The sequence below is a fragment of the Aethalodelphis obliquidens genome, unplaced genomic scaffold (assembly GCF_003676395.1).
Source record: "Aethalodelphis obliquidens isolate GAN/ISIS:26980383/991018 unplaced genomic scaffold, ASM367639v1 scaffold68, whole genome shotgun sequence".
Classification (NCBI taxonomy): Eukaryota; Metazoa; Chordata; class Mammalia; order Artiodactyla; family Delphinidae; genus Aethalodelphis; species Aethalodelphis obliquidens.
The window spans coordinates 5140534-5157340 of NW_020838012.1; the positions used below are offsets into that span (position 1 = coordinate 5140534).

The window sequence follows — 16807 nt, forward strand, 5'->3', positions numbered from 1 at the left end:
GGTTGAGAGTCCACCTGCCGATGCAGGGGACACGGGTTCGTGCCCGGTCCGCGAAGATCCCACATGCCGCGGAGCGGCTGGGCCCGTGAGCCATGGCTGCTGAGCCTGCGCGTCCGGAGCCTGTGCTCCGCAACGGGAGAGGCCACAACAGTGAGAGGCCCGTGTACCGCAAAAAAAAAAAAAAAAGAAACTCCCATGGGAAGAGTACCCTTCCTGTTCCAGGAATTAAAGAGACATCCTTATCACCAGAAATAGGGAATTTGAGGCCTAGAAACCTGTATAAACAAACTTTGTTACTTCTTTACTAATTTACTACCCCAAGGGCAAACCCCTTTGTTTTGTCAATTCTTTACAAATTTATTGTTTCCTTGTCTACAAGGTATAAAAGCTGCCTGCTTTGGTCACTTTTTTTAGTTTCATATTTCTATAAGGTCCTGTATGTACAAATTAAATTTTTCTCCTGTTAATCTGTCTTATATTAATTTAATAATTATATCAGCCAGAAAACCTTGAAGAGAAGAAAGGAAATGTTCACCTCCCCTATAGTAGCCACTCACTGAAAGATGTCAGAACATCCCACAGCCTGGTCCCTGGATGAAAGAGGGGCAGAGCTTCCATCCTCACCCACCTCCTCCCTAGGACACTGATTGTATTTTATGTGAGAAAGAAATAAATTTCTATTATGTTAATTATTGAAATGTCAAGGTTTATCTGATACTGAGGCTGGTATACTTTAACTAAAATATTATACAATAGTTGTCTTATGAGAAAGATCAAGTAAGTTGACGATTCTACTTTAAGTAAAAATGCAATAGATAATAAAGACCATGCATTCAAGTTGCCTGGTTTAAGCCTGACATCACAGAATAATCATTAATAGCATCCCTTCTCACTCTCAGAAGTATCCTGGTTTGGATGATAAGATGTACAGTCATGTTACTAATATACTTATATGAAAAAAATTGCTGGTGAGAATAAATATTGAAAATAATTAGGATGAGATTACATGAGCTTGATATCCTGCAGAAGCATCTGTGTGCTATAAGGCAAGTTTATTTCTCAGAGCTTCAGTTCTTATCCAGCAGAATAGGCATCAAAAAAGATAATCTGTGCTTGAAAAGCTTAGACAATGATGAAGTACAGTGCAAATATCTAGCCATTAATAAGACAAAACTATGAAAGTGTACCATTTTAAGGAATGTAAAGGAAGTATTCAATGAATAAAACCTTTCTTTAAACCCATATATCATTTACTATAAACTTTGAATAAAATATGTGTATGTTAACATTTGATGCTTACTAAAGACAGGATTATATTTAGAAAAATTAAATCAGGCTTTTTTTTTAAACATCTTTATTGGAGGATAATAGCTTTACAATGTTGTGTTAGTTTCTGCTGTATAACAAAGTGAATCAGCTATATGTATACATATATTCCAATATCCCCTCCCTCTTGCCTCTCCCTCCCGCCCTCCTATCCCACCCCTCTAGGTGGTCACAAAGCACTGAGCTGATCTCCCTGTGCTATGAGGCTGTTTCCCACTAGCTATCTATTTTACATTTGGTAGTGTATATATGTCCATGCCACTCTCTCACTTCGTCCCAGCCTACCCTTCCTGCTCCCTGTGTCCTCAAGTCCATTCTCTACATCTGCATGTTTATTCCTGTCCTGCCCCTAGGTTCAACAGAACCAATCTTTTTTTTTTTAGATTTCACAGATATGTGCTAGCATACGGTATTTGTTTTTCTCTTTCTGACTTGCTTCACTCTGTATGACAGACTCGAGGTCCAAACACCTCACTACAAATAACTCAATTTCGTTTCTTTTTATGGCTGAGTAATATTCCATTGTATATATGTGCCACATCTTCTTTATCCATTCATCTGTTGATGGACACTTAGGTTTCTTCCATGTCCTGGCTATTGTAAATAGAGCTGAAATGAACATTGTGGTATATGACTCTTTTTGAATTATGGCTTTCTCAGTGTATATGCCCAGTAGTGGGATTGCTGGGTCATATGATAGTTCTATTTTTAGTTTTTTAAAGAACCTCCATACTGTTCTCCATAGTGGCTGTATCAACTTACATTCCCACCAGCAGTGCAAGAGGATTCCCTTTTCTCCACACCCTCTCCAGCATTTATTGTTTGTAGATTTTTTGATGATGGCCATTCTGATCAGTGTGAGGTGATACCTCATCAAGACAGTATGGTACTGGCACATAAAGAGAAATATACATCAATGGAACAGGCTAGAAAGCCCAGAGATAAACCCACACACACATATGGCCATCTTATCTTTGATAAAGGAGGCAAGAATATACAATGGAGAAAAGACAGCCTCTTCAATAAGTGGTGGTGGGAAAACTAGACAGCTACATGTAAAAGAATGAAATTAGAACACTCCCTAACACCATACACAAAAATAAACTCAAAATGGATTAAAGACCTAAATGTAAGGCCAAACACTATCCAACTCTTAGAGGAAAACATAGGCACAACACTCTATGACATAAATCAGAGCAAGATCCTTTTTGACCCGCTGCCTACAGAAATGGAAATAAAAACAAACAAATGGGACCTAATGAAACTTAAAAGCTTTTGCACAGCAAAGGAAACCATAAACAAGACGAAAAGACACCCCTCAAAATGGGAGAAAATATTTGCAAACGAAGCAACTGACAATGATTAATCTCCAAAATATAGAAGCAACTCATGCAGCTCAATATCAAAAAAAGAAACAACCCAATCCAAAAATGGGCAGAAGACCTAAACAGACATTTCTCCAAAGAATATATACAGATTGCCAACAAACACATGAAAGGATGCTCATCATTGCTAATCATTAGAGAAATCAGGCCTATTGCATAGCTACTTCTCAGGTGTCTGACTTTTGAGAGACTGAATCCCCTTGCATGGAGACCACATTGCCTTCCCTTTACAGCAAACCCATTGCAATTACTTGCTTTTCAGGGAACTTGCAACCAACACTTCTTCTTCTTTCTCCTTCTCTTCCTCCTCCTTCTCCTTTTTCTTTCTCTCTTCATCTTCTTGTGTTACACTTTTAAATGGGGGTAAAAGGCCCTTTAGTGAAATCCATCCATTCCTCTAAACATCCAACCATTCACCCAGCACATACTTACTGAGCATTTGCCATGGAAGTGTCAGCACACTTCAAGGTGCTAAGAAGATTAATATAAACATATATAGTCACTGTTCTCCAGGAGCTTAGCGTATGGGGAGAAGGAAAAGATACCTATCACAAAACAGTAAATATAAAAATATAATTGAAAAGAAGGTATGTGCTAGAAAGGGATACCAGTAGGTTTGAGGTTTCAAAGTAGGTTTCCTTAAAGTAATGACATTTGACCTGCGATCTGAAGGATGAACAGTCAACTGAAGGGAGTGAAGAAGTGGGGAAGTGAGGTGAGATGGTGGCAAGCTTGGCAAGCATATTCCACACACTCACACAGCCTGCACAAATGTCCTGGTGAGGAAAAGATGACTTGTTCAAAGAACTGATATAAGTCAATTCAGATGGAGCACCAAGAAAGGCTCAGAAGATGATGTTGTAAGTCTGCAAATGAGCAGAAAACAAATCACATAGAAAGTTGTAGGCCACAGCAAGTGTTTCAGTTTCTTTTTTGAGAACAATGGAAAATCATACATAGTTTTTATCAAAGGGTGATACGGTTAAATTTGTATTTTGAAAAGATCACTCTGGATGCAAAATGGTAGCTGAGAATAAAAACAATTTTGAAATCCATTACTCCTAGGACACCCTTGATAGATCGTTACCAGCATTTGTTTTCTTCTTCTTTGTCGACACCCAGGATTGCTCTCCAATATATTCCTTCTTATCAATGAATTTTCCATTACTTCCCTCATGATCAGAATTAAGAATATTCACCAGATTTACTTTAAAATTAGCAATCCCTATTCATGTTCTTTCTTTGAATTCCTTAAGCATTTATAAGACCTTTATAATGTAATAAAATTAATTTAATTCTCTATTTTATGTATTCTTTTTTTAAGCTAGACTTTGGTCCTCAACAAAAAGAACCTGTATACAGGCTTTAGAGAAAAAATGATTTCTACAGATAAATGATTTTTTAGTGTTGGATTCTTCCTATTATTAATAACTGACTTCCTAAGTTCATAAATTGTGCTTTTGCAACCAACCTAAGAGTGAAAGTATCTAAAAATAAAGACCTTACAAATGTCTATTTATAGCCTGTGTGTAATCAAACAAAGTGCAATCAGTAGAAATTGACATTGATCGAGACTTAGTCTTCAACCTCTGCATGGTATTTTGGTACAAAAGAACACTTTATGTGTGACCTCTCATATAAAAATTGTCAGTATTAAACATTTAAGATGTTTATTTCACCTTTCACATAATGTGTTTGAGAAAAAACAGTTGCAATGGCTAAATTTCGATTAAAAATATAATAAATATTTCTAATATTAACAAAATTTAGAATCCAATTTCAATGAATTATTAAGGAGAGGATTCTCTTTTAAATTTTTAAATATAAATTATTTTAAATAACCAAATTGAAATACATTTTTATAGTGAGCTTTACATTATAGAAAATGTGTTTTTTACAAAAATTATTCAGAATAATTTCACAGATTTTGATTTTTTAAGAATCCCCAAGTACTGTGGATGAAAATGCAATCAATTGTTCTTTTCCACAGTTTAGCAATCCTTCATTACATGTCAAAGGCAGGAAGCCAGGGTTAAAAAAGGGATATCCCCTCTTCTACTGTGGTGAAAAAGATGTGCTGAAGAGCTGAAAACATATAATACAGCAAAATTAAGTTGTGACCAAGTTTCCTTTTCTTCATAATACCCACAGTGTATGCTGTGATGGGTACCCAGAAGGCAGCAATACCAAAAATCCATGTCTTCACCCAGTTTATTTATTTAAAATCCTTTAATGTGTTAAGTTATCATATCTCAAAACACATGACAAAGGGTATTTATCAGGTAAATTTCCTCAGAGTGCCAACCTTGACATGGGAATAAGAAGAGGAGATATCACTGGGGAAACGAAGAGGGAATGATTTTGAAACACGTTTCACAGACTGGGGTCACAGCTGGCATGAGGTCACATGCCACACAAGTTTGAATGAGTGAACTGTGCAATGAAAAACAAAAGGCATAAACTTTAAAGAGTAGTACAGAAAAGGGGACAGGGCACCCAAAATAAATATGTCAAAGTCACAATCAAGTTTGGGACATACCTTGATCATAGATTAAAAAAAAGAACTGTGAACATTCATTGCAGTTTGGGGAAATAAGTACTTTTCTTTGTTTTTGTTTAATTGCTCTGGGGTAATAAATATATAGGAGTCTTACCCCAAGGGAAAAATATCACCTTAATTATTAGTTTATATGCTATATGCCTTTAAGGGAAATAACCTCAGGAAAAAAAACACGTATTCAATAAAATATTCCTTGTGTTCATTATCATGTTAGTAAAATGCACAGACCATGGAACTATTTCAAGGTGCCTTTTCATGTGTTGTGGTATAAAATTTAGGAATCTTTGTCGATATAGTAAAAATAAAATATCCAAGGAAGAAAAGTTAATCAAACCATAATAGACTGTGACCTATTTTCAAAAATCAGATTAGAGTTCCAATATTTTGAGCTCTCATTACTGATCTCCCTTAGTTTCTCTATGAACTATAATTTTTAGGTAGAATCCAACAATTTTTAAAATAATTTCTCATTTTATGTTTTCTCTGCTACTCAGCTGGGCAGATGGCTTTGGGTATAGAAGACACTGATATGGAAAGAAACTTAGGCTTTAAAGGTCCTATGACTAAACTCTCCTAAATGAGTTTTTTAGAATCAAAAAGAACACTTGCATATATGGCCTTGGCAGTTTGGAAATCATTAGTAGCTTAAAGGAACTGATACAAGAATCAATAACTAAGAAAGTAGTCATCCAATAAGTTTAGGAAGTTTAGGAAGGACATAGTAACTACAACTTAGAATTGGGAGATCAAAGAGCTGTGCATAAAGTAGTTCAGATTTAGATTTCCAGAAGGCTTATCAGAAAGTCTCTTCTAGTTATTTGGACCCAAAGATTTCTCCACAGATCTGTCTTCAGCCAATATTCTTCTCACTCTATATACTTTCCCAGAGTGAGCTTATCCATCCCCATAGTTTTAACACTATCTGTGTTGATGACTCACAATTTTTTTTTTTTTTGCGGTACGCAGGCCCCTCAATGTTGTGGCCTCTCCCGTTGTGGAGCACAGGCTCTGGACGCGCAGGCTCAGCGGCCATGGCTCACGGGCCCAGCCGCTCCACGGCATGTGGAATTTTCCCGGACTGGGGTACAAACCCGTGTCCCCTCCATCGGCAGGTGGACTCTCAATCACTGTGCCACCAGGGAAGCCCAACGCACAAATTTTTTACTCTTAGTCCAAATCTCTCCTCTTAGTTTGGACCTGCATATTCAAGATTCTACTAGATACAGGTACCTGGATATCTTGAGGCATGTACATCAATCTTAATACCTCTATTCAATCCTGAACTCATTGTCTTACACAAAAATCTTTTTCCCTTTGGAAATCATTCTCCATCATCCTAGTGCTCTGCAAGTCAATCCAACAGAGAACTCAACCCTGAAATATGGGAATCATTCTTGATTCTTCTCTCCCTCTGTCTCACCCAGTGTGCCAACTAGTTATTAAGTCCTATTGATCCTACCTCATTTTCCTAAATTTTCCTTCTTCATTTCCATAATTAGATACCTTGACTCTTTCAGTAGGCTCCCAACACATTTCCTTGTTTCTAGTTTTATATCACATTAATCCATCCATCAATCTGCTAATGGATTATTCTTTCAATTAAAAAATGTCAACATATTACTCCCCAACTTAAAACATTTCAGTGTTTCCCCTTACTTGTAGACACAAAATGGTTATTAATATTTTCCATTTAATAAATCCTAGGTTTCATCACATGCATAACCGATTCTTAGTTTAAGGATAAATCTATAATTCCATAGTACTATAAGAACTCACATTAGGATGTTTAATTTTTTCTGGTACTATTGATGTTTAACTCTAATTTCTAAATTGTACATAAAAAATTTAAATACATTGTTATATGAAGATTGTTTCTATTTAGAAGAAGTTACTTGAATATGCATTGAGGTCAAATAAGACAATATAGGTAAAGTACTAGCCCAATGCATGGCTTAATATTAATTTTCTTCCCACTCTAAAGAGAAATAACAATGCTTAAATAGGTTGTGGTACATGACGTTAATATCTATTTCTTATGTCAGTGGTCTATATTTGATCCATAATCAATCCACGTCAAGTCAAGGGCTTGTAGGGTTTAGTGGGAGTTGTGAATCATAAAAAGTTTATTTGAGTATCAAAAATTTCAAGAAGCCAGTGATTTTACCTAAACCTAAGTTTCCCCTGTCACCAAAAGCAAAATACTTAAAGCCAGAAATTAATATACCTCCCGGGAAACCGTTTTCTTCAGGAACCAGCTTCCTATAAGGAACACCTGGAAGACAAGATGTTCCTGAGTCTCCAGCAATATGGTTTAAGAAAAGGTGAGTATGTTGAAACACTTGCCCTGAAAAGCAAGGTTATTAAGTTATAAAGCACTTGCTTTGTATGAAAAGGCATTCAACTTAGACACAAGGAGTGAGAGACTAGATTTCAACTAAAAGAATAAAGTCTTTGACTTGGATTCAGGCAGAAAGGGTGATTATGGCTGATTAAATAGGTGCTCCAGAGATTAACTGGAGGACACAACCGAGAGAGGATCCCAGAATGACTGGGAATGAAAAATGTATCTTATTAGAAGCACAATTTAATTCTGTGGCTCTCAAAGCATAGTAATTTGGTGTCGTCATTTTTTTCCTTGGGTTTTTCTAACTAAGGCACTAAATTTTAGTGTGGGTATTGCTCCTTCCTCACTGCATTCTTCTCAAAAGGACAGTGAATAAGTGAGCAGTGACAGGTGTTAGGGCCCAGGGTAGGCTGCCCCAAAATATGCCTCATTGACATATTGATTATTTTGAATTAAAGTTATTTAAGAAAGAGCTGATGCAAGAGGGACACTAACCCTCCTCTCTGTCTCTCTAAAGTCAGGAAATAAATCTCTCTCACGTGAAAGGTGTCCTCCCTACAACAGGAGGTAGAAGAACACCCTTATCGCCAGCGATAGGGAATTTGGGCAGAGAAACCTGTATAAACAAACCTTCTTACTTCTTTACTAATGTGCTACTCAAGCCCACACTTTGCTTAAACTCCTTACTAATTAAGTCCCCAAACCTAAGTTTCTTTGTCCTGTCAATTCCTCTCAAATTTATTGTTTCTTTTGAATGGATAAAAAGATGTGGCACATATATACAGTGGAATATTACTCAGCCATAAAAAGAAACGAAATTGAGTTATTTGTAGTGAGATGGATGGACCTATAGTCTGTCATACAGAGTGAAGTAAGTCAGAAAGACAAAAACAAATAACGTATGCTCACAGATACATATGGAATCTAAAAAGAAAAAAGAAAGAAAAACGGTTCTGAAGAACCTAGGGGCAGGACAGGAATAAACATGCAGACGTAGAGAATGGACTTGAGGACACGGGGAAGGGGAAGCTGGGATGAAGTGAGAGAGTGGTACTGACATATATACACTACCAAATGTAAAATAGCTAGTGGGAAGCAGCCGCATAGCACAGGGAGATAAGCTCTGTGCTTTGCGTCCACCTAGAGGGGTGGAATAGGGAGGGTGGGAGGGAGAGGCAAGAGGGAGGGGATATGGGGATATATGTATACATATAGCTGATTCACTTTGTTATACAGCAGAAACTAACACAACAATGTAAAGCCATTTTACTCCAGTAAAGATGTTAAAAAAAAATTATTGTTTCTTTGTCTCAAAAGTATAAAAGCTGCCTGCTCTGGCTACTTCTCAGGCCCCATTTCTGAGACCTCCATGTGCACAAATTACAATTTGTTCCCTTTTCTCCTGTTAATCTGTGTTGTGTCAATTTTATTACTAGCCCACCCACAAGTACTCAAGAGGAGTAGAGGGGGAAATTTCCCCCTCCCTGACATAGGAAAGGGACTCTGGAAAATTATCTATAGTTCATTAACACGTGAACTGGACTTTACATTGGTCATTAATTTTTAAAAATTAATAGTTAAATGCATCTCTACTAGTATGTACTAACCTCATAACAATCAGGGTAGAGGCAATAAATGGGTATTTCTCTGATTTTGGCTCAGATGTGGCCCTAAGTAGAGATTTAAACTTAGAAGTTAAAGCAAAATTGGTCAGAAAATTCCAATATCAAGGTAAACAAGTAGAATTGGGACATTGAAAAAAAAATATGTAAAACTTACCAATGTCTTTTGGATGGCATTACTTTTCTTTAAAATATAGAAAAGTGAATTGGAGAAATATAAATAAAACTATATTCTTATACGGTAATGATTATTTGTGGTTTTATTGCAAGCACTTATGTAAAACATCTTTTTTTCCTCAAGACTATTACCTCAGGCTTCACTCTCACTTTATTGAATTCCACACCTTCCCCCCAATTTTTCGTAATTACATTGTATAACTTGATAATACAACATTCTTAACACTCTTCTAACTTGATTTGTTTATGCTTTTATAGCTTGTTTCTTTTATATGCTCCTTCATCTTTATTATGTCTGTGGGCATGATAGAAGTAACATCATAATTTAAAATATGTAATTCCAGGGAGTTCTCTGGTGGCCTAGCAGTTAGGATTCTGGCCTTTCCTCACTATGGCCCAGGTTCAATCCCTGGTTGGGGAACTGAGATCCTGCAAGCCACATGGTGTGGCCAAAAAATTTTTTATAAAAATATGTAATTCCAGATACTGATGAGGGCTATGAAAAATACAAAGTACAATAATAGAATAGACAGTGCAGGCAAGAGGGTAGAAGACTATTTTATTTTAGATAAGTTGGTCAGAAAAGCCTCTCTGGGAAAGTAAAATTTGAGCACAGTATACAGTAAAACAGGGAAAGAATGATTAGCAAGGACCTGTCTTCTGAGCAGAGGGAATACCAAGTCCAAAGCCTCTGAGGTAGGAACAATCTTGGAATGTTTGTAGCATATCAAGACGGCCAGCAACACTGAAGTGGTACAAGAAGGCAGAGAGAAGGAGATGGAGTTGAAGATGTGGTAATGTGGTGCATCATCGCCATGGTATAGAATATAAACCTTATTCTGGGTGCAATGAAAGGCAACAGACTTAAGAGCAAATTAATGGCAAAATCTCATTTATGTTTTTAAAGGGACACTGGCAGGACTGCAGGACTGGGAAGAGGCAGACCAGTTAGGGGGTTATTTCAGTAGTCCACCTGAGATAATAGTGGCCTGTATAAGATGGCTATTGGTATAGATTTAAAAGTTGATTGGGTTTGGGATATATTGATGGTAAGAAACATGATGATGGATTACATTTGGAGTGTGGGGGGAAGAGAAGAATCAAGGTTGATACCTAGGATTTTGTTTGAAAAACTGGATAAATGAAGGTTCCATTTATTGTGATGGAGACGTATGCAGGTGAAGGAAGTTGCGATGTGGATATCCAAAAGAAGACCTGGTATAATCAGTTTAATATAAGAATCTGAACCTCACAAGAGATATAAATTAGGGAATCACTGATGTGTTAATTATACTTTTTCCTTATGTAGAAAAAAGTGTCTAATTTATATTTTTATCTGCATACTTACTACAAAGTATTTTCTCCTAAGAATTTTCCTTTTACTTCAGACTATATTCTCATTTCTTTGAAAAAAAAACCTATATTATTCCCTGGACATCAGACATAAATGTGATTATTGCACATGACTGAACAGGCATGACATACAAGATTCCTGCCTAGATAAGAAAGAATAGTTTATATTCCTTTTCCAGTAATTAAGATTTACTTCCTTTTGCTATTTTCTATCCCTTCTCCCCCCCCCAAAAAAAAAACAGTAAATGAGGAAAATACATTAGCCCCTCAGAGCAAGTGCTATAAGTATAAAAAGTAATTATTTTATTTTATTTTTTGCTCCACAAAGTGTTTCCTAGAAGATAAGACATCATTGCAAGTCAAATAAAGTTAAACATGATGCGTATCTTTTATCTGCCTGGACCTGTTAAGACTGGTGGAGGTAACAAGTATTACAAAGCAGACGATCTCAAGCTTATAAATTTGTAGAGAAAATAAGGCACTTATAAGTAAACCAATATGAGAACAAGAAAATAATATAAATTATAAATATATAAGTACTATAATTGGTTAAGAGATAAATATAATAGTAGTGCTTGTCCAGATATGCTCAGAAACTAGAACACTAATGTGAAACCCATACCGGAGAGGGACTTACCAAGTGGTTGGCCTGCGATGATCCTGGCATTTTCTCCAGCCACTGCAGCTCTTGCGTGCCGCTCACTCATGTACTGTACAAATGCATAACCTTTGTGAACTGAGCAGCCAACTATTTTTCCATACTTTGAGAAAATGGCTTCAATGTCAACTTTCTTGACAATGGCTGTATTTAGATTGCCAATGAAAACACGCGAGTTGATGGACTTGGGGTCATTCTTATTGGTGACATTGCTGGTCTGTGTTTTGCCAGTCATGGTTGGCTCACCTTGTTTTAATCCTTAAACAGACAACAACAACAAAAAAAATCAAAAAGAAAATAATTAGATTGAATGGATACCACTGGCTTTTAACAATTTTTCAATAGTGTACCAGGTAAACTCAAATCCCCAAGTACTACTGATTTTCTTGAGAAGAAAATTTAGTAATATATTAATAAAAGGTGAATATTGCATTGCAAAATGAAGTAGAAAAATAATTATAATTATTTAGCATACAGTTATAAATAAATTCCTGATTAATTTATCTAAAATTCAGGCCTGCACAGTGATAAACATTTTGTAGTTTTTATTTTTAAGTCTATCAATATTTCAGAAGCAAGTATGAGAAATAAGCCACCTTAATCTATCAGTGAAAAAGAAAATCCAGAATGGCTAAGGTCTGATGGTAGAATATAGTACTGTAACCTCCATTTATGGTGGAGAGCATGCATTTTAATTTCTACATTTTCTATAATACGTAGATATGTTAGCTATTTCATTATCAAAACCCTTCTATCAGAAACTAACAATTCATTTCATTAAATGCTGTGGAAGAGAAAAAAAGGAATTAAAAATTAAAAATTTTATTGGAAAATTTAACATAAGAAAAACATATTTTGAAAATAAAGGATTTAGCCAGAATTAATTCTGTACATTCTCTGTAACCAATACCAAATATCAGTTTAAAAACAAAAACAAAAACAAAAAAAACAACAGCATGTGTAGCTAGTTTCCATCAATGATCAGCAAATTAGTAGACTGGGCATCTGTACTGAAATTTCCATTCTCAACCTCATTTTTAATTCATTAACCCAATGGCTCCTATGTTGCCTAAGGACTGCTAGTATTTCTAAAAACTGTTTGTGAATTTGGCAGAGTATTTAATTGTGCTTAATTAAACTCAATGAAACTTTTATTTCCAAGTACTCCAGCACTTACAGATTTATTTTTTAAGCCTTTAAAAATGCATTCATTCATTCAACAATATTTATTAAGCACTATTTTTTTTTCTTTTTTCTTTTTTTTTTTTTTTGCCAGAAATCATCTTCTAAAGTGCCTACCAATTTAAAGAAACTGGTATGGTGAAACTAAAATTTCAACAAGGATACAATCTCTAATATTGATGATAATTATTGAACACTAGCTAATTGATACATTTTATCAGTGACATATTTTTATACAAATAATATCTTAAAATCTTATAGCTATATAAATAATAAGTGTATATTGTTTTTAAAAACAATTTAAAATGACATTTCTAAATTGAGCACTAAAGGGGTGGAAATTTTAAAGGCATGTAAATTAGATATACTTGAAAATTTACTCACTATTCATTTAAAGCAGCTACTTCTAAAGTCAAGAGCAACCACGTAACACAAAAATGTTTCAAATTAGGCTGTTAATGATTACTTCTTGGATTATTAAAATTTTACTAAATATTGGACACAACATTATACATATCTCTTTATAATGAAGGCTGACTTCATAAACAGCTATTCATGTAAAAATTGAGTATGGCATCATTAAAAACAGGGATTATATTGCTGCCTTGTTTTGTTTTGGCTTAGCTACATTTAAGGGCTTCCTTTAAGAATTATTCAAGGTTAGGGTTGAAGGAAACGAAAGTTGATTCTTTTTTGTTAATTTTGCAATTTGAGCTATTGCATACCTTAAGCTAATGTTCTGAGAATCAATTCAAATAAGAAAAATTAAGGTGTACATATGTATTTTAAACATTTAGCTTCCTCATATAATCTAGTGTATTTTAACCACACTGAAGAGGAAAAATAAACTAAATATCCATTTTTTGGCTCCAGAATGTATTAAGGGCTACCTTTCTTACAACTCTAGTCCAACATCAGTAATGCAATCCATAGAAATAATATTATTTTCTTTTTGCTGTTATGTGATAGATATTTTTAGAAATATCATAAAGCTACTTTTAAGAATTAATGATTCTTATGGTTGACATTTTCTTTCCTGGACAGGAAAGAAAATTTATTCCTGGACAGGAATAAATTGGTTAAAATGGAAACACAAGAATTGTTAGAAGAGGTCATAAACATGGTTTACAGAGCCCAGTGGTCTTTCTTTGACAGTGACCCTGAGTCAAATTTAAAATGAAGGCACAGCTGCACTCTGAATTCTTACTGTAAGTGTCAACATGCTTTCTCTGACTCCAACCTTTTACTATATGTAGATGACTCTCATAACTGTAAGTCCAAACTGCCTTTTGTGTAATTCCACTTAATGACTTTTGATCACCTTAAAGTCTCTGTGTATCTAACTGCTCACATAAAGACTGACTTGCCAGTTTCTATCAGGTTTTAATAATGAAAGAGTTTTGTCACTGTGTTGTACACTATCAATATTCTCTGAAAAATTAAGCCTTAACTCATAATGTAATATTTAGTTTGTGCTTCTCTGTTACATGACTCTTTGTCAGTTGAAGAAAGAATTCCACTTTCCATCATGATGGAATAACAAGGGTTAAATTACCTCTCTGACTCAAACAACTAGAAAATCAGGCTAATATACATGGAACAAATATTTTTTTCTGACATTAAGCCATAGGCAGTGCAGATCTATGACAGCTGAGCAAAAATAAATAAATAAATAACAAAGTAAGGTCTAGGCTTGCCCCAGCTTTCTGTCTGGGAAGCATATTTCATGTCATAGAGTTGGTGTGTGTGTGTGTGTGTGTGTGTGTGTGTGTGCGCGCACGTGTGCATGTGTGCATGTGTGTGTGTATCACTGAAAGCAGAGACAGTGACCTTACTGAATTTATGTGATAGATCAGAGTTTAAGGCGTCTAAAGAGGCAGGAATTTGTGAGGCAGATTTCTAGAGAGAAGAGAGCTATACAGAGAAGTAATTCCAGAAATCACCTTAGGGATCCCTTGAATCTATGCTGATTCCTAGGATATGCATGCAATGGATGAACTTCTATGAGGCTGGTTAAAAAGTTATTGGAAAGCTGTGAGCTGAATGCTTCCCAGACCCACAAAAGGCTATGTATCATTCAATTCCTACAAGTGACAGTAGAAAGTCCAAATTGAATCCCTCAATCATTAAATTTAGACATCAGAAGGACCAGGCCTTAGTAATGGGCATAAATAATCCTCAGAGTAAAAAGTACTCAAGGACCACCCCAACAAAACTTAAAAACAACCTCAGGATGATCAAACTAAACCAAAAAACAACTTAACTGTCTATGAGAGCAAAGCGTAATACTTCTTTATGAAAACTAGAACTCAGACAGTCAACAACATAAAATACAAAATCTTTAGAATCCAGTTAAAACCTCCTAGAGATCCCAAGATCAAAAACTATGACCCATAATCAGGAGAGAAATTAAAGAATACAAGAAAGAATGAAGTGGAACATCTAAAGATGAAAACTGTAATATCTAAAATGAAAAATTGATTTTTTCTCACTAGGAGCTCCATCTGAAGCACTGGGTACAAGGCTTCCAAGTGAGGCATCCTACGAGCAAGTGAAAGAATAAGCACAAAGGGAAAGGAAAAAAAAAAAAAAAAAAGGAGTGTAAAGACTTAAAATGCAGCAGAGACCCAAGCAGTTTGAGTTTGCTCCTGCCCTTTCTGCGAGGGGTAATCAAAACTCTACTGCAGACAGGAGGAGCTTCAAGATGCTGGGAGCGTTAAGACATGGAGATCACCTTCCTCCCCACAAATACATCAGAAATACATCTACATGTGGAACAACTCCTACAGAACACCTACTGAATGCTAGTAGAAGACCTCAGACCTCCCAAAAGGCAAGAAACTCCCCACGTACCTGGGTAGGGCAAAAGAAAAAAGAAAAAAACAGAGACAAAAGAATAGGGGCGGGACCTGCACCAGTGGGAGGGAGCCGTGAAGGAGGAAAGGTTTCCACACACTAGAAAGCCCCTTCTCAGGCAGAGACTGCGGGTGGCAGAGGGGGGAAGCTCTGGAGCCGCAGAGGAGAACACAGCAACAGGAGTGCGGTGGGCAAAGCGGAGAGATTCCCGCACAGAGGATCTGTGCTGACCAGCACTCACCAGCCCGAGAGGCTTGTCTGCTCACCCGCCGGGGCGGAGGGGGAGCTGGGAGCTGAGGCTCGGGCTTCGGTCGGATAGCAGGGAGAGGACTGGTGTTGGCGGCATGAACACAGCCTGAAGGGGGCTAGTGCGCGACGACGGCTACCTGGGAGGGAGTCCAGGAAAAAGTCTGGAGCTGCCGAAGAGGCAAGAGACATTTTCTTGCCTCTTTGTTTCCCGTGCACGAGGAGAGGGGATTAAGCGCACCGCTTAAAGGAGCTCCAGAGACGAGCGTGAGCTGCGGCTATCAGCGCGGACCCCAGAGACGGGCATGAGACGCAAAGGGTGCTGCTGCCGCCACCAAGAAGCCTGTGTGCAAGCACAGGTCACGATCCACACCTCCCCTCCCGGGAGTCTGTGTAGCCCACCACTGCCAGGATTCCGTGATCCAGGGACAACTTCCCCGGGAAAATGCACAGCGTGCAACATCTCGCCGGCCTCTGCCTCACAGGCTCTCCCCGCACTCCTTGCCCCTCCCTACCCCACGGCCTGAGTTGAGCCAGAGCCGCTGAATCAGCGGCTCCTTTAACCCCATCCTGTCTGAGCGAAGAATAGACGCCCTCAGGTGACCTATATGCAGAGGCGGGTCCAAATCCAAAGCTGTACCCCGAGAACTGTGCAAACAAAGAAAAGAAAGGAAAATCTCTCCCAGCAGCCTCAGGAACAGAGGATTAAATCTCCACAATCAACTTGATGTACCCTGCATCTGTGGAATTCATGAATAGACAATGAATCATCCCAAATTGAGGAGGTGGACTTTGGGAGCAAAGATATATATACTTTTTTCCCTTTTTCTCTTTTTGTGAGTGTGTATGCATACGCTTCTGTGTGTGATTTTGTCTGTATAGCTTTGCTTTTACCATTTGTCCTAGGGTTCTGTGTGTCCGTTTTTTTTTTTTTTTTTACTTTAAAAAATTTTCTTCTTAATACTTCTTTTATTTTTTTATTTTAATAACTTCATTTTATTTTACTTTATTTTATTTTATCTTCTTTCTTTCTTTCTATTTTTTCTCCCTTTTATTCTGAGCCGTGTGGATGAAAGGCTCTTGGTGCTCCAGCCAGGG

At 36.8% G+C, this 16807-nt stretch overlaps 1 protein-coding gene across 16 annotated transcripts in view; it reads right to left on the reverse strand.

Moving 5' to 3' along the window:
* The window catches only part of RALYL (RALY RNA binding protein like), an 836785-nt gene that overhangs the window by 502992 nt on the left and 316986 nt on the right, over positions 1 to 16807 (reverse strand). For 15 of the 16 annotated variants that reach the window (XM_027089728.1, XM_027089721.1, XM_027089719.1 and 12 more), the window contains one exon: positions 11405 to 11683. The exons of the other annotated variant lie outside the window; for it this stretch is intronic. In XM_027089728.1, the coding sequence (XP_026945529.1) occupies positions 11405 to 11660 (256 nt within the window). In that variant the 5' untranslated portion in view covers positions 11661 to 11683. The remainder of the gene's footprint in view (positions 1 to 11404; positions 11684 to 16807) is intronic. 16 annotated transcript variants of the gene reach the window in all.